Source organism: Megascapheus bottae, chromosome 4, assembly GCF_031878675.1.
Source record: "Megascapheus bottae isolate mThoBot1 chromosome 4, mThoBot2.hap1, whole genome shotgun sequence".
Classification (NCBI taxonomy): Eukaryota; Metazoa; Chordata; class Mammalia; order Rodentia; family Geomyidae; genus Megascapheus; species Megascapheus bottae.
This window is the reverse complement of record NC_143512.1, coordinates 3,996,509-4,021,423: the sequence shown is the minus strand read 5'-3', so window position 1 is coordinate 4,021,423 and position 24,915 is coordinate 3,996,509. Positions and strand designations below refer to the sequence as shown.

Sequence of the window (24,915 nt, the reverse complement as noted above, 5' to 3'; positions counted from 1 at the left end):
TCTGAATAAGTGTTTCTGAGTTGCCTTCACTGGACCTCTTTTTCCCTAACACATCCTGCCTCAGGCCTTGTGGTAGGAAAAGGGGTAGAGTGCCTGGTAATGCCACCCCCATCCAGATGCTAGACCCAGCTGTGCACCGTCTGCCCAGCAGCTGGGAGCTATGACTCATACCCAGTGGGTACAAGGCACAGGCCATGTGTTGTGATTCATTCTGCTCTCCCAGTCGTTCAGGGATGAGTAGGCCCTGCACCAAGCAGTGCCCACGTCTGTGGATGAAGGGCTCCATGTCTGTAGGGGGTCTAGAGGGCCTGGGTGTGCCTTCTCCTCCTATATGTGCTTGCTTGCTTTTCTTTCTTTCCCTCTTTCTTTCTTTCTTTCTTTCTTTCTTTCTTTCTTTCTTTCTTTCTTTCTTTCTTTCTTTCTTTCTTTCCTCTTCCCCCTCTCCTCCTCCTCCTTCTTTTTTTGTGGGTCTTGGGGCTTGTATTCAGCCTGGGTGTTGTCCCTGAGCTCTTCAGCGCAAGGCCCTACCCTTGAGCCAAGCCCCACTTCCCATTTTCTACAGGTTAATTAGCGATAAGAGTCTCAGGTCCTTTTGTGCCTGGGCTGGCTTTGAACCTTGATCCTCCGATCTCAGCTTCCTGAGTAGCTAGGTTTAGAGGCGTGAGCCACCACACCCCAGCATGTGCTTCATTTCTATAGAATACTTTGTAATTGGACCCCTGCATCTTGCGCCGGGTCCCCCCCACTACCATGTCCATCTTGCAGTGGGTATCCTTTGTGCCCCTGAAGTTATTTCTGCACATTCTTTGTATGTGTGCTGGTCCCGGGATTTGAACTCAGAGCCTGGGTGCTGTCCCTGAGATTTTGTGCTCAAGGCTACTACTTTACCTCTTGAACTATAGCTCCTCTTCCAGCTTTTTTTGGTGTTTAATTGGGAGATAAGAGTGTCATGGACTTTTCTGTCTGGGCTGGCTTTGAACCATGATTCTCAGATCTTAGCCTTTAAGCTAGCACTACAGCTGTGAACCACCAAAGTTTGAACATTGTTTTTCTGCAGAAGGAATCCTATCCATTTTGCTAGGACGGCAGGGGCCTGGGCATCCCTGTGACGAGCTGGGGTGCAGGCAGGGGCCGCAGGTACCTGAGGCTTCACAGATATGTGGCCTTGTGTGGCAGGGCAGAAAGGAGCCCAGGGCCCTGTAGCACTGTGGTTCAGAGTGGTGGCTTAAAAGCCAGCTTCCAGGTTTTAGTCCAGCTTCTCCACTTAGGAGCTTTATGACCTTGTACAAGTTACTTTTTGCTTCAGTTGCCCCTTGTATAAAATAAAAAATAAGGATATTTAATTTAGACTGTGCAGGTGAAGAGCTTCTCCTAGTGCCTGGGACAAACTCAGTAAGAGTTCATCCTGCTACTAATTTATGGTGTGATCTTCAAGTGCCTTACCTTGGGTCTAAGTCTCCTCCCCAGCTCATATATATATATATATATATATATATATATATATATATATATATATATATATATTAGAGATTAGCATGGGCAGACCAGAAGGGGGCGTCCTCTCCATTCTGAGACTCCTTGCCCAGGCCCTCCCTGACTTTGTCCTGTGGCAGGGTTATGTAACAGCCAGACTGGCCAGACAGGACAAGATCCTCAACCTCATTTTATCCCTGCATTGTCTCTTTCTTTCCCTTCCCCCGCAGAGCTGCAGTTAGCTGGCTTCCTCAAGCTGCAGGTCTGAAATCGGACCCCTGCTATTCCGCCACCTATTGATTTAGTCTGGAGGTTTGCTGGGCGGAGAGCCCCTCCTCCCGTCACCTGGGAACAGAGCTGATGAGCTAAAGCTTCTGTGCTTCCTTTGGGGAGGGAAAGAATGGCAGGCTGCTTAGGTGGCTTGGGCCCCTGGTTGTCCTGTGCACCCAGCCCCTCCTCTCCATCCATGCTGTCCAGCACTGAGCCGCTTCCTCCTGGAAGCCTCCCCTGGGACTTCAGACGCTGAAAGTGGGCTTCTGCAGAACTCCATTCTGTGTCCTCTGTACCTTTTAAGAATACAGAGGTCACAAACTAGCAGGCCACCTTTACCCCATGGGCAGCTTTTGTTTGGTCCATGTCCAATATTGAACTGGTTGCCAACAGATTTTACATAAAAATCCAGACTTCTGGCTGTACTACAAAGCCAGAATATTGAAAAACCTTCGGCCTACATTCTCCAGTGGCCAGTGAGACTTATGCACTTTGCTTTTTTTTTTTTTTTTTTGGCCAGTCCTGAGCTTGGGCTCAGAGCCTGACCACTGCCCTTGGGTTTTCTCAAGGCTAGATTTCTACCACTTGAGTCACAGCACCACTTCTGGCCTTTTTCAGTTTATGTGGCATTGAAGAATTGAACCCAAGTCTTAGTGCATGCTAGGCAAGCACTTTTAACACTAGGCCAAACTCCTGGCCCCTGCACTTCACTTTTTTTGTCTCCAGCCCGCTACTGGATGTCTGGGTCCCTGAGGTATCTGAGTTTGCAGTCTTGTCCTTAAGGCACATAACTTCCTCTCTTGCTTGTAGTGTACTGCTTGCCTGCCCCTTATTCTGTTTTGTCAGGGCCTTGTGCTCTTAATCAGCTTCTTTCACCCATAGCTGTCACTCTACCACTTGAGCCACACACATTTTTTTTTCTTTCTGGTTAATTGGAGATAGAATCTCTCAGCCTTCTGCTTAGACTGGCTTCAACTGTGATTCACAGAACTGGGCTTCTCAAGTAGCTGGCATTACAATCATGAGTTACCAGTTCTGTGTCTTGAAGCATTGTGTTTAGGTTTAGGATTGTGTCTGCAGCAGGAGCATAATAAGTGCTTCTTGTAGCAGGAAGGCATGGCAGTGTGTGTTCCTGCCAGGAGTGAAGGTTCCATGTGGTATAGAGACCTCTCGCTCAGCCTGCCCAGGGCCTGCAATCCTCTCCCCAGATAATCTCCTGGGGATTAGCTACAGACTCAGTCTGTCTAAGTGGCAGGTAGGAGCCCAGATAGTGTTGCTGCACTTATACCAGCTTTCCCCTTCAGCTGGCCTGGTCACAGGGGCTTGGGTGAGATTGAGAAGGAGCAAGCTGAGCTCAGCAGTTCTCAGAAGTACTTGGTGCTAACTTGTGAATCCTGGGGCAAGAAGGAGGGTGCAGGTGAGCAAACATCCATGCTGGCATTTAGTTTACTGTGCCAGGCTTCTCCCCGTAAATTACGCTTACCAGATTCTTGTCCAGCTGTCTGTCCATTCAAGTTTTCTAAAAATGAACATATATTAGTCATAGAAGGTTGAATTTCATTGTGACATTTCCATGCATGTATATAATGTGTTTTTTTTTTCATTTTAAATTTTTATTTTTTTTTGCCAGTCATGCGGCTTGAGCTCAGGGCCTGAGCACTGTCGTTGGACTTTTCTCAAGGCTAGTGCTCTACCACTTGAGCCACAGCACCACTTCCAGCCTTTTTCTATGAGTGTGGTAATGAGGAATCGAACCCAGTTCTTGGTGCATGCTAGGCAAGCACTCTACCACTAGGTCAAACTCCTGGTCCCAATATAATGTATTTTAATCAGTCACTCCATCCCTTCCCTGCTTCCTAATACAATTTGAAGAAGTTTCATTGATCTGCTTTCATACTTGCTGACAGTCTATTCCCACAGTCTATCCTTTCACCCTCCTTAGCCCAATTCTCACTAACGCCCCTCCCAACAGAATCTGCTTCTTTTTTCTTTCTCACCTGATTGATGAATAGATTTCATGAAGTTCTTTATGCTGTTTGCATATATAGTTAGAATGGATTTCAAAATTATTCACCTTTTATATGTCTTTTTCCCTTTTTCCTTCTCCTAGACCTTTATCTGTATACATGTTCTATGTTTATGCGTATATAATTATATATGCAGGTATAAATACATATGTTCATGTCTGTGAATATATATGTCTTTTAGTTCTAGCTTCCATAGATGAGCAAAAATATATATTTCTTGTTTTTTTTTTTTTGTTTTGTTTTGTTTTTGGTCCTGGGGCTTGTACACTGGGATGGGGGGCACTGGCCCTGAGCTGCTTTTTTGCTCAAGGTGAGCACTCCACCATTTGAGCCACAGTGCCACTTCTGAAATTTTTGAGTAGTAGTTTATTGGAGATAAGAGTTTCATTGGAGTTTTCTTGCCTGTACTGGCTTTGAATCACGATCACCTACCTTCCTTCCTTCCTTCCTTCCTTCCTTCCTTCCTTCCCTCCTTCCCTTCTTTCTTTCTCTCTCTCTTCTCTTGTCTGTCTGTCTGTCTTTCTCTCTCCTGTCTGTCTGTCTGTCTTTCTTTCTCTCTCTCTCTCTCTCTCTCTCTCTCTCTCTCTCTCTCTCTCTCTCTCTCTCTTTCTTTCTTTCTTTCTTTCTTTCTTTCTTTCTTTCTTTCTTTCTTTCTTTCTCTTCTTTGCTTTCCTGGTCTTGAACTCTGGGCCTGGGCTCTGTTCCTGAACTCTTAAGCGCAAGGCTAGCACTCTACCACTTGAGCAACAGCCTCACTTCCAGTCCAGTTTTCTGGTGGTTAATTGGAGAAAAGAGTTTCACAGACTTTAGTGCCTGGGCTGGCGTTGAACTGTGATCCTCAGATCTCAGCCTCCTGAGTAATTAGGATTACAGACGTAAGCCACCGGCACCAGCGATTTCTTGTTTTTGTTTTTGTTTTTTGAGCTTGACTTGTCTTGCTTAATTTGATGTCTTCTGATTTCATCCATTTTCCAGCAAATGACATGACTTCGTTTTTCTTTATAACAGGGTAATATTCTATCAATGTGTATGAATGCACATACACATGTATTCATACATCATATCTTTTTCATCTGTGGTTCTGTACCTTGGCTGATCCTATCATTTGGATTTTCTGAACAGAGCCACAATAATACAAATATTCAGGTGTTTTTCTTTTTCTTTTTCTTTTTTTTTGCCAGTCCTAGGGACTGAACTCAGGGCCTGAACACTGTCCTTGAGCTTTCTTAGGCTAGCACTCTACCACTTGATTCTCCTTACCACTCCAGCTTTTTTCTATATATGTGGTACCAAGGAATCGAACCTGGGTCTTCATGCAGGCTAGGCAAGCACTCTACCACTAGGCCAAACTCCCGGCCTTCCTCTAGTTTCTTTAGGCCAGATTGAAGTCCAGAGACCACCTCTCCTTCCCCAGAAGAGCCAGACACCAGGGGCCTTTACACCATACATACCTTTAGGACCATGTCTTAGTTTCTGGGGCCCTGGGATGGTAGGGAGGACCCTTGGCTTACTTCAGGGGTCTCTCACTCTCTTTATCAGCTTGCTGAGTTCCTATTATTGTGGCTATGCTAACCACAGCTATCACAGGACACAAAGCAGGTCACATCAGGCATGTCATGTCTACTGGTGTGGCTCTGTTCCTGTCCTACCTCAGCCAGGCCCGAGAGAGTTCCCAGTACCTTAGGTGCCAGCTCAGGAGAGGAGTACCTGGATCTAGAGGGGGCTGGCTAGAAACCTGGGCTGCAGAAAGCAGGTGCTACTCCTGTGGCATCAGAGGAGAACTTGGCCTGGGGGAATAGTGACCCAGTCCTAGGCTGTGATCTCTCACTGTGTGGTTCTGTGGCGTAAGCCTGGCAAGTGCAAGCCCGAAGAAGACATTTATGTGGGTGAACTGAGGTACTCACCATTGTCATGCATGAGTGTGTGGAAAACTGGACCGGAATCCAAGACTCTGACCCTGGGCAAGGCCATGCTCCTCTGTCCTCAGCTCTCCTACATACAGATCACCAAGGGACAATCATTGGCAGTGTGTGAGGACATGGAAGCCAGGGCCTGCGAGGGCAGAACCACCCCGAGGCATGGACTTGGTTGGGTGTGTGAATGACCTCTCAAGCACCCCCCCCCTCCTTTGTTTTTCCTTGAACTTTATTCTACAGGCCAGCAGTCTCCATGCCCTCTTCCGCCTGGCACTGGCATTAACTTCTTCTAAGAACAAAGCTTTCTTCTATCATCCTTCTGCTGACAACAGGAAAAGGGCCTGCGTGGCCCTGGCCTCCTTCCTTTGCCTCCTCTTGCTGCAGGCATGGGGCAGCAATGGTGGACTGGGAAGAGAAGCCCTCTGGGCACCTGCATGTCAGGAACCAGAAGCCGTAGAGAGATCAGACAGGGACAGATGTGTGGTCAGCTCCACTCCTGACCACGAATTCAAGCCGTGAGCTTGTCGGTTGTCTTGTACAGTACTGGGGATTGGTCTGAACTTGATCGTGTGGAGCCTTGGGATTTTAGCTGGCTTGGGTGTCCTATCAGCCCTCAGGGGAGAGCAAAGGTAGGTTTGGAAGAGGGAAGTAAGAGTGCCTCATCCCTCATCCAACACACTTAAAAACAAAACAAAACACTGACTTTGCTCCAGTCTTTTTTCTAGGAACTGTGACAATGGTGAACAGAGCTGACCATGCCCCTATGTTGGACTAAGGGCTTCCCTGCTAGTTGTGGGATGGAATCAGTATGCCTGCAAGTGAATATTTGTGCTGGGGAGCAAGACGGAAGATCAAAAGTTGTAGGGGATAGCTAGTGTGATTTGAGAGCCATGTTGGATGGTTTTCTCTGGGAAGGGGGTTGCAGACTGTGGAAGAGAGGCAAGGAAAAGCTGCAAGTCCTGGCTGTAGGATAGAGCAGCCACACCAGGGCCTTGAGGTGAGGGGCAGCAAGGAGGCTGTGTGACTAGGCAGAGAATGTGGGATGGAACCCAGCTTGGGCTTCTTGTCCATTGGAAGACTTTTGTTTGGGCCTGAGTGGAGGGGAAGCTGCCTGGCCTGCGGCTGAGGACTGGCCTGCCTTTACCTCCACAGGGAGAAGAGACTGGACAGTGCTAGAGGAATGCAGGGTGACCAGATGAGTGAGGACACAGCTGTGTGATGGGATGGGCACCAGGGGCAGGGTGAGGATTAGATGCCAGGTGTCTGACTAGAGGAACTGGAAGGACAGCCTTGTCACTGAAAGACAAGGCTGGGCTATTGACAAGCGGGTTTGCAGTCGCTAGTCAGGGAGCAACACCAGCTGATGGAGATGGATCCTGGGCTCTCCATGCCCCTGTGGGATCCCCAACTCTGAAAGTCTACTATGGGAGTGCAAATCTTTCCTCGCTGCAAACCTCCTCCTGCATTTCATTTCCTCCCTGATAGAGGAGACTCATGGTTGTGGTGGAGATTGAAGGGTTTCTGTCTTACTTGTCTCCTGGGGGAGGGCACGGGACAACTCCAAGGGGACACTGGATGCCTCAGGCTCAGGGGCAACAGAGCTCTCGGTCTTGTGCATGGCAGAGCTGGCCACAGAGTTCTGTGGAGCTAGAAGAACGTAGTGTTAAGAAGAATCTAGGCCCTGGGTTCGATTCCTCAGTACACAGAAAAAGCTGGAAGTGGTGCTGTGGTTTGAGTGGTAGACTGATTGCCTTGGGAAAGCTTAGGAAGGACAGTGCCCAGGCTCTGAGTTCAAGCCCCATGACTGGCAAAAAAAAAAAAAAAAATCTAGGCTTGTTAGGCATGGTGGCTTACTTGTCTAATCCCAGCTTCTTAGGTGGACAGGAAGTTTGAAAACCAGCTTGAACGAAAAGTTAATAAGACCCCATCTCAACCAATGAAAAGCTGAGACAGTAACATACACCTTTCATCCTAGTTATGCTGGGAGCATTAGTAGGATTGAAGACCAGGCTGGCCTGGCCATAAATCAGGGACTCCATCAAAAAATACGCACAGAAGACTAGAGGTGTGACTCAAGTGGTAGAGCACCTGCCTAACAAGGTAGCTCTCATTTCAAACCCCAGTACTCTAAGAAAAAAGAAATCTGGGCTTGGAGTCAGGCACATATGAGTGTCAGCTCCACTGGACTAGTGACAAAACCTCACTGAGCTCAACTTTGCCATCTGAAAAATGGGCCATTCATCATGCCTGTTTCACAGGTTACTTTGACAGCTAAATGAGGAATGTAAGGAAAGCATGTATCAAAGGCCTCTGGCAGCAGTGGGCGCTGCTGGCTCATGCCTGTAATCCTAACTACTCAGAGGACTAAGCTGGGGATCAGGGTTCAAAGCCAACCCAGGCAGGAAAGTCAGTGAGATTCTTATCTCCAGTTGACCACCAGAAAAACAAGTGTAGCTGTGGCTCAAAGTGGTAGAGCTCTAGTCTTGAGCTAAAGAGCTCAGGGATAGTCTCAGGCCCTGAGTTCAAGCCCCGTGGCTGACAAAAATAAATAAATAAATGTCCCTGACACATGGCACCCAGTTCACAGAGGGCATCAGTAACCACGGCTTTTGCGGCCCATTAGGTTCAGCGGCTTTGCTTGGTGGGTGGTGGAAGGCATGGGAAGTTACTGAGTGTGAGCATGATTACAAGTGGTTTGATGAAAGCTGTGAGGACAGAGATTAGGACTGGGTCATCCTCTCAAGTCCCTGTTCCTATCCACCTTCTAGAGAAGGAGGGCTGAGGGCTAGGGCTGGTCCTAGGGGATCCCTGCTGCTTCCCTCCCTAAGGATCCTCTGTGACTTGGCATGGCAGCCTCTAGAGACCTTGTCTGTACATCCCAGTGCTTAGCTATAGGGAGACGGCAGAGAGGCTCTTGGAGGGATGGTGACATCAAGGAGACTTACCAGCACAGGGTTCTTGTGATACATGCCTGAGTCCCAGCACTCAAGAAGCTGAGGGGGAGGATTGCTTGGGTTCAGAATTTTGAGACCAGGAAGTAGCGGTGTGGCTCAAGGGGGTAGGATGATAGCCTTGAGCTGGAGATTTCAGGGACAACACCCAGGCCCAGAGTTCAAGTCCCACAACTGACCAAAAAAAAGAATTTTGAGGTCAGTCTGGACAAGACTCTGACTTAAAAAAATTATTAGTACTTGTACAAAGAGGTTATAATTCTCCACCCAAGTCAGGTTATGAGTATAGTGCATTTTGATAAGTGTCACCCCTTCCATTGTTTTCTCTTACTTAAAAAAAACAGACAAAAAAGCCCAGAGGAATGGGCTGGGAGTTTGGCCTAGAGGTAGAGTACTTGCCTAGCATGCACGAAGACCTGGGTTCGATTCCTCGGTATCACATACATAGAAAAAGCTGGAAGGCCAGGTGTGGTGGCTCACACCTGTAATCCTAGGTACTCAGGAGGCTGAGATCTGAGAATCACAGCCTGGGCACTAAAGACCGTGAGACTTGTCTCCAATTAACTGCTAGAAAAACCGGAAGTAGCACTGTGGCTCAAGGGGAAGGGTGATAGCCTTGAGCTGAAGAGCTCAGGGACAGCGCCCAGGCCCAGAGTTCAAGCCCCATGACGAACAGAAAAATCTGAAAAACAAACAACAGCAACAAAAACATAGGAATGGAGTTGGGGTTCAAATGGTAAGGCACTAGCCTTGAGCAAAAAAGTTCAGGGCCTACAGTACCAAGGCCATGACTTCACGCCCCAGGACCAGTGCACATACAAAAAAAAAAAAAGATATTGAAAACACTAGGCACTCCATCCCTATTATCCTAGTTACTCAGGAGGCTGAGATCTGAGGATCACAGGAAAGTCTGTGAGACTCTTATCTCCAGTTTACTCACAGAAAAAGCCGTAAGTGGCAATGTGGCTCAAAGAGCTCAGAGACAGAACCCAGGCCCAGAGTTCAGGCTCAGGACCCACCCAAAATAAGCACGTAGCATTCTGGGTAGGACCGGTATGGCATGGCATTCCTCTGGGCACTTGAATGTGACTTCAGCTTCTGGTCTGGGCTCAGACTGGGTGGTGCTGTCTCCAGTGGAGCCATGGAGAGGGCAGCATGTGAACGGATGGAATGTGCCCCCCTCAAGACCCATACTTCACTGGTGCCGGGCCTGCCAGCTGAGCCCTGTGCTTCTGTAAGCCTCTCTATAGCAGTTGCATTATGCCAGGGCAGCCAAGGACATCTAGAGTCTCTGGGGCTTTGGGCAGGGCATGGCTTGATATTGTTCACCCGTGGTCCAAGCGCCTTTAGAGGGAGTGAGGGGGCTCTGGAGGTATTCCAGGGGCTTTCCTTAACAGCTGGTCTCGAGAGAGCAAGGCACTTGACTAAGGTCTCTCATGGCATCCTCCTTATATCTGTCACCTCCTTCTGTTCTTGTGTCCCTTGCCCAGACGCCTGGCTTACTGCCAGACGTTTATACAGCCTCCCTCTTGTGGGCTCCTCACGAACTTGTTTATCCTCCTATTATCGTAATCTTGCCGTGCCCTGCCAGGCACACACACTACTTGATGTGTCTGGCCTCTCGTCCCCTCCTGCCACTGCTTGTGGTGAAGCCTCCAGAAAGCAGTCATCGCTGAAGTGTAGGTCCTGGGCTCAGGAGCCATTCAGCCTGGGTTTGAATGCTAACTGTGCCCCTTCTAAGCCCTGTGACCCTGGGTATAACGTCCACCTTCCTGAAAGCAGGACTGGGGTGGAGCACTTAACTGGGTGACACAAAGTGTCAGTGTTGCTGAGTGAGCCCTGAAAAGCACTCACTGGTGAGCTGGCCTATCAGGCCCAGCTGGCCTGCCATGACTAGGAAGACCCAACCCTCAGGCATTTCTCAAACATGGTGTCTCGGTGCCTTCTGGAAAGTCACTAGCTCTCTGAGAACCTACTTATCTCTTCCAAGAATGGAGGAAGAAATCCCTCCTGAGCTTTTATGAAACTGCCGTGTGATTCCCAAATAGTGCCTGGGAGAAAGGTTTGTAAGAACGTAACAATTAAAATTGGTAAGTGGTGGGACTTTGTGACTGTAGTGGTGGGCAGCTGGTGTGGCTGCAGGCTGGTCAGTCTGAGAATCGCCTGTGCCTACACGGCTTTCCCTTCCCACCTGTCCCTGGCTGCCTCACACCTTAGTCCCAGCATTATATACTTGAACATGTAGGAGGTGCAAAGACCCAAATGGCATTTCCAGGCCCTGGTGGGTTTGGGGATGCCAGTGGTTGATACCATGGAATGTGGGGATTAAGAGCAAGAGAGGTGCTGATTCAGAGCTCAGTGAAGTGTTTCCCAATGGGAGTTTGAGCAAATAGCTTAGCCCCCATTAACCAATTACCATGAGGCCTAGCAGTTAGAAAAGCATTGTGAGGTGAGCGAGTGTGAACAGATGTGCTGGAGATCAGCATCCCGCTGAGGCTCTTGAGGCCCACAGTATCATTTGTCCCAGTTCCATTTTACAGGTGCACAAAGTAAGTCATTGCAACCAGTGCTTGCCTTAGATCTTGGAAGATTAGGTCTAAGCTGTGAGTGGAGTAAGATATTCTGAATCTCCCGAGGCACTTGCTGCAGGTGAGGAGAAGGAATAGGAGGATTGGGAGGAGAGGAAAAGGGAAGAAGAGGAGAAGGAGGAGGAAGGATTTCTGTAATGGTATTTACTTGCTTTTCTAACCTGGGTAGGGTTCTGGGTAGTGCCTAATCCAGCATGCAAACTGGTCTCCTCACTGAGCTGGTTTTTGTTTGTTTGTTTGTTTTTGGTGCCTGTCCCTGAGGCTTGAACTCAGGGCCTAGACACCATCCTTGAGCTTTTCACTCAAGGCCACTTTGAGCCACAGCTCTACTTCTGGCTTACACACACACACACACACACACACACACACACGCATATTTGTTTTTGGTACTAGGGATTGAACCCAGGACATTGTACTTGCTAGCACTAGGCAAGCATTTTGCCACTGAACTACATCTTAGCCTCACTTCTGGCTTTTTTGATAGTTATTTGGAGATAAGAGTCTCACAGGCTTTCCTGCCCAGGCTGGCTTCAAATTGCGGCCTGTCACACTGGTACTCTTTGCTTTCTCTTTCTACCCTTACCTCTGATTTTTAGAGGAGTTGGACCTTGCCCACTTTCGCAATTGGGCTTCCAGTGGTGTGTGCTAAGCCCCCAGGCCTCGAGGTGCTTGCTGTTGGTTCTTGTGGTGCTGAGGCCCCCCCCCCCACAAGTCAGGAGGGACCAGCCCCTTTCATGTGGGCCTGCTTGGTCTCAGCAGGTCTCATGTTTGCCCACCAGGCCTCCAGGAGATTAGGGGGTTTCCGTGACTCCACATGCCTCCAGGCCTTTTTCTGGCTCTGATTCATCCCAGCTGCCTGACTTTCCCTTGCTGCTAGCCACTGCACCTGAGGCTTTCCAATGTTCCTAAGTTATCTACAGCTGGATGATTTGGGGGGTATCCTTTGGGCAATCTTCCCATCGCTAAAGCCAGGCCTCTCGCTTCCTTTTTTCTTTTTTGAGACAGGGTCAGGTTGGCTGTGAATTCTTGATTCTCAGCCTCAGTATCTCAAGAGCTGAGATCACAGATGCTCACATGACTTTTTTTTTTTTTTTTTTTGCCAGTCCTAGGCTTGAGTTCAGGGCCTGAGAACTGTCCTTGGGTTTCTCAGGGCTAGAGCCACAGTACCACTTCCAGCTTTTTCTATGTATCGAACCTGGGTTTTTGTGCATGCTAGGTAAGCGCTCTACCACTAGGCTAAACTCCCAGCTTTCAGATGATTTTTGTGTGTGTGGCGGGTGTGTGTGTGTGTGTGTGTGTGTGTGTGTGTGTGTGTCATGGGGCTTTGAACTCTGGGCATGGGCACTGTCCCTGAGCTCTTTAGCTCAAAGCTACCAATTTACTCCTAGAGTTACAGCCCCACTTCCCATTTTCTAGTGATTAATTGGAGATAAGAGTCTCATGGACATTAGTTCTGGAGCTGGCTTTGAACCTTGGTCCTCAGATCTCAGCCTCCTGAGTAGTTAGTATTACAGGTGTGAGCCACTGTGCCCAGCCTTCAGATGAGGTTTTTTTTTTGCTGCCAGTCTTGTGCTTGAGCTCAGAGTCTGAGCACTGCCCTTGGGCTTTCTCAAGGCTAGAGCCACAGCTCCACTTCCAGCCTTTTCTATGTACGTGGTACTGAGGAATCAAATTGAGGTCTTCATGCATGCTAGGCAAGCACTCTGCTGATCCCTGCAAAGAAATCCTGGAATTCACCTGGGTGTGGAAGGACTGTAGCCATTCTGTTTGGGGACAGACTTTGTCCTTTAGCAAGCAAGGTACCTCCAGGTGGGCCCTTTCTGCTGTTCCTAGACAGATTTGGGGGAGCACTTGCTCTTTCTGAGGTCCAGAAGATAGCAGCTAGAGTTCCTGGAAAGGATGGGGTAAGGAGCAGGAGGCTTCCGGGAATATAGTTGGTGGCTCAGAGTGCCCTAGAGCCACCTCCCTCTCTGCTAGTCCCCTCCCTCCCGGGGAGGGACTGGGTGGACAGAAATGCCATTTGTCCTGGCTCTGGGATTAGTAAGTAAGGAGTGTGGAGTCCTTGAGAGGCCACAGCCAAGTGCAGAGTTGCTGATCAGCGGCTGCCTGGACTCCTGGAGCTGTGGTGCGTCTTGTCATTCCCCTTTGTCTCCTTACTCTTTCCCGTGCTCTCTGCTGTACTTAGTCTCTTACTGTGTCCACACCTGCTGTGTGTGTGCACAGCCCAGCCCAGGAGGGGCCTTCAGTGTGTAACTGGCTCCTGGCACTGGCCAGGGCTCTGTGTAATCAGGATCAGAAGCAGGTTCTGCAGCTCCCAGCGCTGACCTGACAGATTGCTGAGGGAGAAGGAGTTAGGAGGAGGTGACAAAGGGAGGTGGAGAAGGGCTTCATTTCTCTCACAGCTGGGATAGCCAGGTATCCACAGACCCACCTGGAGCCAACAGGTCCAAGGGTTGAGAGCTTATGCAGGGGACAGTGAGCTCTGGAGCACTCAGTTGCCACTCAGATGTCCCAGAGGCATTTGTGGCTTCAGCTCCAGGGATACCATGACAGCAGGGCCTCCTCTCATGAGGCACCCCTGACCAGCTTCCAAATTTGGTTTTGGTGGGGCCTGGATTTTGTGGGTCTGTAAAGAGTCTTGTAGCAACTGTCACAAAACTTCTCAACAGATTCTGTGACTCCACAGGCCCCAGCTTCTGCTCGGATCTATACACAACCTGTGCGGCGGCGGAGGAAACAGGTTTAGAGAAGGAGCAGTGAGGGGTTTGAGATGGCTCAGAGGAACTCTTATTGTCCGAGCTCTATACTTAACTTCCTGGCTGTTGGGGCTTAACTGGCTTCAGGGGACCCTGTCTTCTCATCCTCTTTATTGTCCACAGCCCGGGGACGGCTGGGGAGAGGATGTGGATTCTGTACATGGCTTGTTCTGCCTCTGTGAAATCGAGTGTGCCTGCTTCTCGGGATGGCTGCCAGCCCAGAACTGGCCATGCTGGGGGTAGGGGCTGAGTGGACATTGTTTCCAGCTTCTCTGGAAGTAGAAGAAGCTCAGGGATAAAATGATCTTTACTTCCTTAGGAGCAAATGACAAATAGCCAGCTAATGACTGGCAAGTGCCTGGCACAGACCAAGCCCATGAAACATACTTAGTCACCTTTGTCCTTGGCCTAGGTCTGCCATCTCTGACCCTGGCTCCTGCCCCCACCTCTTCCTTAGTATGATACCTTTGACTGGGACATGAGGTGAGCCCCTTTTCTTGGGCTGGTGGGGGTCTCTGACTGATTCTCTGACTTTCTAGAAGCCATGGTGCCTGCCTCTGCTCAAGCTTTCAGTGGAGCTGGGAGTGAAGTTTCACCATGGCTAGAGAAGCTAGGTCAGCAGTCCTAGGCCTGTGGCCTGGAGGAGCCTCTTCCTAGCCGTGTTCCTGGCTCAGGAATGCTGTGGAATGCTGAGGAGATTACCTACAGGCGTATGAACAAGGCCTCCATGGAGGGCTGGAGGAGTCATTACAGGTCCACTGCCACCCAGCTGTGTGACTTTAAGTCAGTGTCTTGTCCTCTTGGAGCCAAGTACACAGCAAGTATTTTTGAGTTGGACAGGCAGGTATGCTTATTGCACAGAGGAGTGATGAACAGGAACTCGAAAGACACTGTCAACAAGGGACATCATGTTATGATTTTTTTTTTGGGGGGGGGGCTAGTCTGTCCCTGAGCTTCTTTTGCTCAAGGCTAGTGCTCTACCACTTGTGCCATAGCACCACTTCCAGCTTTTTCTGTTTATTTGATGCTAAGGAATCGAACCCCAGGGCTTCATGCATGCTAGGTTAGCACTCTACCACTAAGCCATGTTCCCAGCCTGATGTTATAATTTTTGTAAGGAAATATTCTTTTCCTTTTGAGTGCCTGGACCTAAGAAAACAATTCAGGGTGGATTGACTGTCCTTGGCAGATTTGGGGGGTTGCCCAAGTTGGGATTGGGAAGTGAACAAACAGTCCCCCCCCCAGTGGGAATGGGGGAGCTTTCCTTGGGTCAGCAGCTGGTCCTGACCTGTCTTGCTCCTCACACATACTCTCCCATAGGGCTTTGTGTTTGTTTATTTGCTGGGCAAACTCTCTTCAGAGCTGGTACAAAGGTAAGCTCTCCACTCAATCCCACTGAAAAAAAAAACACGCTGTCTCATCAAGGGGCCTTGAGATTCCTTATGTTTTCCCTCAGACCTTCCTGCGTGCCAGGGAGTCCAGAACAAATTCCTGAGTTGAGAACCAGGGAGTATGTAGCCCTTCATGCTTGGTGAGCCTGTTGATTGATGGAGAACTTGCAGGGCTGCTTCCAGGAAGGCTCATTAGCTGCTGCTTGTGATGTTTAAACACTCACTACATGAATTGGAACAAAAACAGAGCAAGCCACTACAAGGAGGGGAGGGGGCAGAGATGGGACATGCAGGGTGCCTGGCCAGTGTGGCTGTCAGGTGAGCGGAGGGGACTGTGCCTTTGAGAAGGAAATGGGCCAGGCTTTGTGCTGAGATTTCCAGTTCCCCTTCCACTGGGGGCTTTAGTTCCTTATCTGTAGAATGGGAGAATAGAGGTCATATTACTCTCTTTTTTTTTTTTTTCCTGTGGGTCATGTGGCTTGAACTTTGGGCCTGGACACTGCCCCTGAGCACTTCAGCTCAAGAATACCACTCTAACCCTTGAGCCACAGCACCACTTCCCATTTTCTAGTAATTAATTGGAGATAAGCATCTCACAGTCTTTAGTACCTGGGCTGGCTTTGAACCAGGATCCTCAGATCTCAGTCTCCTGAGTATCTAGGATTACAGGCGTGAGCCACTGTGCCCAGCTCATGTTACTCTTGAAGGGATGAACTACTAGCCTAAGCTGCAAAAGTAGTGTCTAAGAAACAGCAGTGGCTATTATAGTGCCTTTAGACCTGTGTGATTCAGAAAAGGGGGAGATAATTGGTAAGGGTGCAGCTGTTTCAGCCCCTCCTGTGGGCAAAACTACTCTGGCCTGGAAGACTTTTGGCGGAGTTAGGTGCCCAGGGTTGGAGCTCTGAGAGCACTTGATGCTGGGCACAGCACAGGGGATGCAGAGGACTTTCAGCATGGACTTTTGATTCACATCAGGCAGAGACTAACTCTCTACTGTGACTGCCGGGGAGGGGGATGGGCGAGTGGTTTAATAGACAAGAATGGGGCTGGTGGGGGGTAATGGGCCACTCTGCTGGCACAATGCTAGGGTCCTTTCCTTTCCTCTCCTAGTGCCTCAGTGTCATTATATGGTTTCCGTTGCTACAGCGTGGACTGTGACCCTAGTGTTGGTGGGGTGACTGACAAGTGGCAGTTTGGCTCTAGGCCAGGCCCAGAAAGGCACTGTGGGGGGTGGTGGGGGATGGGCTCATGAATTCCAGCAGAGGAGGGATTTGCTTCTGGGCTCAGCCTCCCAGGGGTGTAATTGTGCAGAGAAACTCCTGCACAGCTGGGAAGCAAATGTGGAGGATTTTTCTACACAGCACTGGCTGCTGTGGGTGGGGCAGGCCGAGGCAGACTGGCTGGTAGAGTGGGTGGGTTTGGGGTGTGGCTGGATGGTGGGGTGATTGTGACAGGCTGGGAGGCAATGGGCCAGCTGTGGGGAGTGGCTCTGGGTGTCTGTGGGACTACAAGTCCCTGGGCCTGCAGCTGCCCGCCACCCTGTCCTTCTAGGTCTCTGCCTAAGCCCGTACCGTTCACACGCTTGCTTGGCTTGCTTCAGAGCTGCCTGCAGGGCTCTTCCTGCACTGGCTTCTCTCAGCTCTCCAGATCTGTATGGCCTGCATGCCATGGCCAGCTTTCAGTGCGTCCATGTCTAGACATAAAGAACTTGTCTGTGCATTCATGGCACATGGTTTGGGTATGTTCTCAGGGTGGTGGGTGCGTGGCATTATCAGGAATGACCCAGGCTGGAATAAAATGTGCTTTCCCTCAAGTACCCTGGTCAGCATTGCTCCAGGACCTAAAAGCAGTATGTCCCAGAGCCTTTAGCAAACTTCCTTGAAAGTCTGAGCATCACTGCTGCTAAACAGACTGAGAGAACTGGACAGGTCATCTGCCCATTTCAAACACTAGGTGATGTCTAGCCTGTCACTCTTTCCTAGAGCTCATTCTCTTACTCTTCCTGTCTGGCTTCATCCTGACTTCCTGTTTTCTTTTTTTTTCTTCCAGATCTGCTGTTGATATGATATTTGTCCTTGGGCAGGTTCCTTTCTGAGCCTCAGTTTTCAAATCTGTTAAATAGGTAATCATTTTATTACCTTGTACCACGCTGATAATAGAGCAAAATCTTGGAGGTTGTCCCTTGAGTGGGGAAAAAAACAAAACAACAAAAAAAACAATAACGAAAGCCAGGTTAAAACCAAAACACTTTTCCTCCTGTGGAAGAGAAACTGAGGCTCCGAAGTTGAGAGATTTGTGCAAAGGTCATAAGGCTTAAAAATAATGAAGCTAAGGTTCAAAGCCCAGCAGGCTGTCTTCAGCCAGTCTTGGGGCCTTAATCATGGCAGTGGCCACTGAACTGCTGTCCTGGGGGTGGCTGGAGTGGAGGATAGTGAAGACACACCCCTTTCCCAGGACCAGTTGGTGCTATTACCTCCCACAGACCACAGGACCTTAGGGCAGGGCTAGGATTCATGACAGGCCCTCCCAAGCACTTGGCACCCAGAGGCCCTCAGGAAATCATCTTCGCCTGCTTTATCCTCCCCAAGCCTCCAGTGTCATGGTTTGTTACGGAAGCTCCCACTGTTCCCAGGGTGGGGTCCTACTGAGGACTCACGGTATGAATTTAAGAGTAGCTGTTGTTTATTCCCAGTGCATAGATGAGCAGAAGAAGACTCCAAGGTAAAGTGACTTGGTGCAGCCACCTGGACCACTAAGTCTCCATTCTGACCAGTTTCTTCTTGACTTCGCAATTAGGCTTTCATGCCTTCATGACATGGAGAAATCAGGGGCTTCTGTAATCTAAGACTAACATGATCACAATTATCCTCATTTTGGTACCATACCTTGGCCATCTTCTTTGACCCTGGCATTACATTAACCACTTTTCATACCTTTTCTCATTTTATCCTTACAACTATTATTATCCACATCTAAAGTTGAAGAAAATGAAGCCCAGAGAGCTGTGTCCTTTACCTAAAATCAGACCGCTTGTCAGTGGAAGATCTGAAATTGGAACCCAGACCTCATCAAAGCGAACATTCCAGAACTACAGAAGACCCTTGGTTGGGAAAACTTGAGGGAACTCAGCCACTGAAGCCTTCAGTCCTTAGCCAGGCTCCCACTGTATTCTCCCAGTCCCAGCCTTTCCTGCCAAGGTGCTAGAGATAATGAATGAGATGCTCTGGTTGTCATGGAGACGCCATGGCAACGCTGCACTTTCGGGAAATACCACGGTAACTAATGCCACTGCTCTAGAGTTGAAAATCATTCCCTACCCCACTTCCCTACCCAAAAGTGCTCTGTTCCCCACAATTCTCCCCAGGACCCTTAGAAATGAGGCCTTCTTACAGAGCAAGTTTTCTAGAATTAGAAATGGGGAAAGGTCCTATATAGGCTTCAGTTGAATTCATGGATCCTAGGAAGGAGACCCAGAGCTATTGAAAGCATTACAGAGACTGAGCTTGTTGTGCCTTTGAGGGCAAAGTATGAGTTCTTCAGGGACCACAGCTCAGATGCCTGCCAGTCCTGGTCCAGAGGACCAGTGAGGGCAGAGGGCTGCTTGTGGAACTGTGAGGGGTGCAGAGAGGCTGTACTGACAAGGGACTTTCCCTGTACAGTGAGCACCACCAGTGCTTTCACTGCTCACAGCTGGACTGATAGTGTGTCCGGTGTCATTGGAATGCACCCTCGCTAATGAGAATTTAGAAGTTCTGACTTTTAGGTAAACTGATTTTAATGTGTTCATAGCCAATTCTTTTTTTTTTTTTTTTTTGGCCCCCTTCTCTTTCTGGCCCCGCTGGCTCCGGCCCCGCTGGCTCCGGCCCCGCTCGCTCCGGCCCCGCTCGCTCTGGCCCTGCTCCGGCCCTGCTCGCTCTGGCCCCGCTCGCTCCGGCCACCACTCGGTTGGGCTCCGCTTGCTTGCTCTCTGTCGCTTGTTGCAGTCTCGTCTCTGCCACTTCCGGCTTGGTTGTGTCTTGTCTCTGCCACTTCCGGCTTGGTTGTGTATGTGGGATACCGAGGAATCGAACCCGGGTCTTTGTGCATGCTAGGCAAGCACTTTAACCGCTAGGCCAAACTCCCGGGCCCTTCATAGCCAATTCTAAATGAAAGAAAAATGCTGTTTAAGCCAAAGAACATGTCCTCTGGGCCTTCAGTACTGTGAGAGGGGCTTGGTGGAGTCTGAGAGATGGGTCTGGGGCAGGAGGGTGGGGTGGTTGCAGATGACTTCAGAGAGGCCTTGACATTGAAACCGGGATGGGAAGGATGAGTAAGTGTCCCGAGTGGTTAGGGGAAGCATTGCTTGAAATGGGAACTTTGCCTGGGAAAGCCTGAATGCCAAGATGGGAGACTGGCTGGGTAAGCTGTGGTTTGGGGGAGGGGCTGATGGGGGCTTCCAGTAGGGAGCTACAAGGCCTAGCCTAGCCATGCTTGAGGCCCAGGTGCTTCCTGGGGGATTAGGAGTCTTCTGATTTGTATTCTTCAAGACATAGGGATTCTTAAGGGTAAGAAGGGGAGAGAAGAGCCTAGAATATCTGGGGAGGGTTTTGGGTGGGGGGCAGTGAGGTTGTACAGAGGCCCCTTGCCAGCAAGCTGAGGGGTCAGCACATTTTTACCAAGCAGTTGGCTCTTCCCTCATCGCTGGATATTTGATGATCTCTGGGACCAGGAGCTGTTTTGCTCTCTGTGTCTTGTGTTTTGCCAGAGTTGTGTCCTTAGTCTCCCAAGAAAGGTCATGGCCTCCTTTGATGGAGGTTCTTCTTAGGTGTGCAGGGAGATGAGGCGGCAGCAGCTGCATGGTCCCACGGAGACCCTGAATATACAGAGCAGGCACCTCCCCTCCTGCCCTGCTCACCCTTGCTCTTCCTGTTCGGAGCCAGCATTGCCCCTGCTTGATTCCAGGGCTGCCGGAGAAATATGCTCCACCTTGCTGTATGAGTTGAGGATGTTGAAGAAGCAATGGGAGTTCATGGCAGGACTGGCAAAAAAATTTTTTTTTGTTATTGAGAAGGGGTATGAAAAGTAATGCACCTACTACCTGACGAATGTAATTATAATCCCTCTATACATTATCCCAGCATTTTTTTTTTTTTTTTGCCAGTCCTGCGGCTTGAATTTGGCTGGCCTGAGCATTGTTCTTAGGCTTTCTCAAGGCTAGGGCTCTACCATTTAACCTCAGCACCACTTGCAGCTTTTTCTACCTGTGTGGTACCGAGGAATCCAACCTCGGTGTTCATGCATGCTAGGCAAGCACTCTACCACTAGGCCAAACTCCTGGCCTTCCATTAATTACTTTTTGAGGCAGGATGTCGTATTGCCTAGGCTGGCTTGGTTGGGACTTATGATCCTAATCAGGCTTGTATCACCATATGCCTGTCTTGGTGTTGCACCAATCTGTGGGTTTGGACCACATACCCACCATTGCAGAACTATTCAGAGGAATTTCACTGTTCTCAGAATTTCTCTGCCCATTACTACCTCAATCTCTGGCAATCGTGTTTTTCTTTTCTTTCTTTTTTCCCTCCCTCCCTCCCTCCCTTCCTTCCTCCCTTCCTTCCTTCTTTCTTTTTGTTGATCGTGGGACTTGAACTTGGCCTAGGCGCTGTTGCTGTCCCTGAGCTCTTCAGCTCAAGGCTATCACCCTACCCCTTGTGCCATGGCCCCACTCCCATTTTCTAGTGGTTAATTGGAGATGAGTCTCACAGTCTTCAGTGCCCAGCCTGGCTTTGAACCTCGATCCTCAGGTCTTTGCCTCCTATGTAGCTAGGCATGAGCTATGGTGCCTGGCGTCATGTTTTTTTTTTTTTTTTTTTTTTTTTTTTAACATGCATGTTTTAAAAATGCTGTCAGAATCCCACAGCTTTCTGGGGCCCCCAATGCTTTAGGATGTGGATTGCATCATTAACTAATAGAAAGGCTGTTAATAAAGTAGACAGAGGATGTTGAGAATGTGGTGCTTGTCTAGCATGCACTAAGTCCTAGGTTTCATTCCTAGTACCACATAAACAGAAAAAGCTGGAAGTGGCTCTGTGGCTCAAGTGGTAGAGTGTTAGTTAGCATTGAGCAAAAGAAGCTCAGAGACAGTGCCCAGGGTCTGGCATACACAAATATAAAATAGACAGAGGGTCAGAAACACTCTTCCTCTCCTAATGGCTAAGTGGCTGATATGGGCAGGCCACCATCAGGAAACCCCTCGTTCTCTGCCTGTTGTATTCCTGACTGGCTCAGGCCTGCAGGCCAGTCTAGTTGTAGCTGCAGGCAGCCCTTATCAGTGATAAGTAAATGCTGGCACACCCTGGGCAGAAACAGGACTGGCTACTCCTGCCTTCATGGCTCTGCCAGAACACCTGCTCCATCTTGCCCTTCTCTTACCTAGAGTTGTAGGGGATCCCTGGAAGGCACCAACCGCATGGCCCCTTATCTCCAGGTAGTGGCCTGTGCCTTCCTCCTTCTTTTCCTGGCCAGCATTCTTGTCTGGCAGCTGAGACACCACTTCTTCCAGGAAGCCTTCCTTGGCCCTCTAGCCCCTCCAGAGAGTACATACCCTTGGTTTCTCCCAAACACTTTTCCCTTCCCCAGCTGTTACACTCCTTCTGTGGCTTGGTAAATGCCTGCCTTCTTGAGAGGTGCTTTCCCAGAGGGTGGCAGATAAGAGACTGTAGTATAGAGTCTCAGGGCAGAAGAGCCCCCTCTAACGGGCAGGAAGCCCAGGGAGGGACACATAGCACATCACAGCCCAGGTGGGACAAAATCTGCTCTTAAACTTCATTTCATAAACAAACAGAAACTAAAAATCACCCGGAGACAATCCATGTTAATATGGTTTTTGAAAATAAAATTTAGTACCAGTGTCTAACCTACACATAAAAAATGTTTAACAAAATGTTTTTCAAACATTTGTGACCGTGTATACAGACTGTTTTATAACTGCTTCCCACATCAACAATGTGTTAAGTGTTCTTTATTCTTTGATGTCTGTCTAGAATTCCACCATTGCATTGTTACAGCTTCTAAGAACCACTAAAAAAAGAAATGGTCTAAATACCCTCTTTGCTGTGTATTGTCGTTATAAGCAGGGCTGGGATTGGCTGTCGGAAAGCTCCACATAGATTTCTGGGATATTTCATCCTGTGCCTTTGACTCATGTTTAAGGATGCTTGGGGGCAAGGCTCCTTGTTTTTTATTTTTGCTGGTCCTGGGGCTTGAACTCTGGGCCTGGGCACCATCCCTGAGCTCCTTTTGCTCAAGCTAGTGCTCTACCACTTGAGCCACAGTGCCACTCAGGCCCTTTGCATGTGGGTCCCTGTCAGCTTGTTCTGGTCATGGCAGAGCCTGATAGGAAGTTTAAGCTGAGGGTTGAAATGGCAACTCAGTCTGGCTGCTGAGTAGACAGGCGAGATGTGCCGGCGACTCCTCACCTGTCCCTTGGCTGCCTGGATTACTCAGGCAGGCGTTTGGGTCACTGGTATCCCACTGCCACATGCACCTGCATGCATGTGCCTGAGGAAGAACAGTGCTGGGCTGCTTTTTGAGCACATGGTGATAGCTCCTTAGCCACATTTACTCAGTTAACCTTGACTACAGCCGCAGAGAAGGGGAGTTCATCTTCCAGAGGAGCTCACTGAGACTTTCTCCCACAGCGTCGAGCCTTGGCTGCTTCTGCTGGAGACTCGGTCCTTTCATCTGTTGATAGAGATGGTGGGTCATCCAGACAGAGAAACTTGGAGAGAAGAGGCAAGAGCAGAAGAAGGGAGGGGAAGGAATGGTGTGGGGTGGGGAGGAGAGGGCAGAGGGGAGGAGAAACAAAGGCAGAAGAAGGAGAGGAAGATGTGGTGTTTGGTCCAGATTTAATTCTACCTCTTACTTATAGGTCTTAGAATTGTTTAGTGTTCGTCCTTCCTGTTTTCTGGATTTTTCTCAACCTAGTCTTGAGCTCATAGTAAGGGCAAATGATAGCTATGTGTTTAGATGCCATATGTTAGGTGCTGCTCTAAGTGTTTTATTTTTTGTACATTGTTGGGCTTCACCTTCCGACCCACTGTGAGATGAGTTCTATTTATTATCTGTACCATTTCATGCAAGGGAAATGAGGCTCAGGCGTTAAAGAGCTTGGTTGCCCCGTCATGTCAGCAGGTCTAACAGCAGTGCTTGAATGTGGTGATCAGGGCTTGCTTGCCCTCTTCTGTCCCCATTCTGATTCTCCTGCTTTCTCCACAGCCTTAACCAACCCTGCGGGCCCGACTGGGCGAGCGGCATGTGGCACCCCCAGGCCTGCCCAGCAGACTGTGGACTGCTGTCCAGCAACCCCTGGAGGCCCTGACACCCTGGGGCACTTTTGCTCTGTGCAGGACCACGTCGGGGTTTGCCATGGTGACATAAAGGGGCGCAGAGGAAGGAAGGAGCGAGACCAGCCTGCGGACTGCGCCCCTGGCTGGCCGGAAGGGCCAGGGGCTCTAGTACTCCGCTCTGCTGCCCACGGAGAGCCTCTCTTCCTAAGTCCCTGTGGATTTCTGGGTTGGTGGATTACCCTTGCATCGCCTGTGTGGGGCCTGGGGTGAGCAGGCAGGCTGGGCCTCCTGTGGCCGAGGTCTTTGGACCAGGATGCCTGCTGTGGCATGCCTCCGGAGGCTGTGTCGACACCTGTCCCCACAGGCTGTCTTGTTCTTGCTGTTCATCTTCTGCGTGTTCAGCGTCTTCGTCTCTGCCTACTACCTATATGGCTGGAAGCGGGGCCTCGAGCCCTCAGCTGATGCCCCGGAGTCTGACTGTGGGGACCCACCGCCTGTGGCCCCCAGCCGCCTGCTGCCACTCAAGCCTATACAGGCCGTTACCCCTTCCCGCACGGACCCACTGGTGCTGGTGTTCGTGGAAAGTCTCTACTCACAGCTGGGCCAGGAGGTGGTGGCCATCCTGGAGTCTAGCCGCTTCAAGTACCGCACAGAGATTGCCCCTGGCAAGGGGGACATGCCCACGCTCACCGACAAGGGCCGCGGCCGCTTTGCCCTCATCGTCTATGAGAACATCCTCAAGTATGTCAACCTGGATGCCTGGAACCGAGAGCTGCTGGACAAGTACTGCGTGGCCTATGGCGTGGGCATCATTGGCTTCTTCAAGGTAGGCAGGAACAGGGCTCCCCGCAGCCTGGAGCCCCACCCCACACCCGCTAGCCCATGGCTGGCTTGTCTCATCTGTGAAATGGGCACATTCGAGCACTCGCTTCCCAGGCCTGTCCTGAAGACTTAAGTGGGTGAGTGCTGCACAAGGATCAGGCTGCGTGGCCCTTTGCATCTGGGGGCAGCGCACAGCACGCACTGCCTAGAGGAGGAGGGGGAATGAGGCGGTGTAAGGTGAGACAGGGCATGCTCCGCTGGGGCTCTGGAAGCCACCATGGCAATCTTCCCAGAGGAAGGGTGTGCGCCTTCATTTTACAGACAAGCAGTCAAAGGCTTAGGGTTCAGTTACTTATCTGAGCTTACAGGTGGGGTCACCCAGCTGCAGTGGGAC

At 49.9% G+C, this 24,915-nt stretch overlaps 1 protein-coding gene across 1 annotated transcript in view; it reads left to right on the top strand.

Annotated features, from left to right (window-relative positions):
* Ndst1 (N-deacetylase and N-sulfotransferase 1) overlaps nucleotides 1-24,915 on the top strand; it is a 68,043-nt gene that overhangs the window by 12,477 nt on the left and 30,651 nt on the right. Inside the window, exon 2 of the mRNA XM_090331224.1 lies at nucleotides 23,629-24,525. Within this exon, the coding sequence (XP_090187350.1) occupies nucleotides 24,013-24,525 (513 nt within the window). The 5' untranslated portion in view covers nucleotides 23,629-24,012. The remainder of the gene's footprint in view (nucleotides 1-23,628; nucleotides 24,526-24,915) is intronic.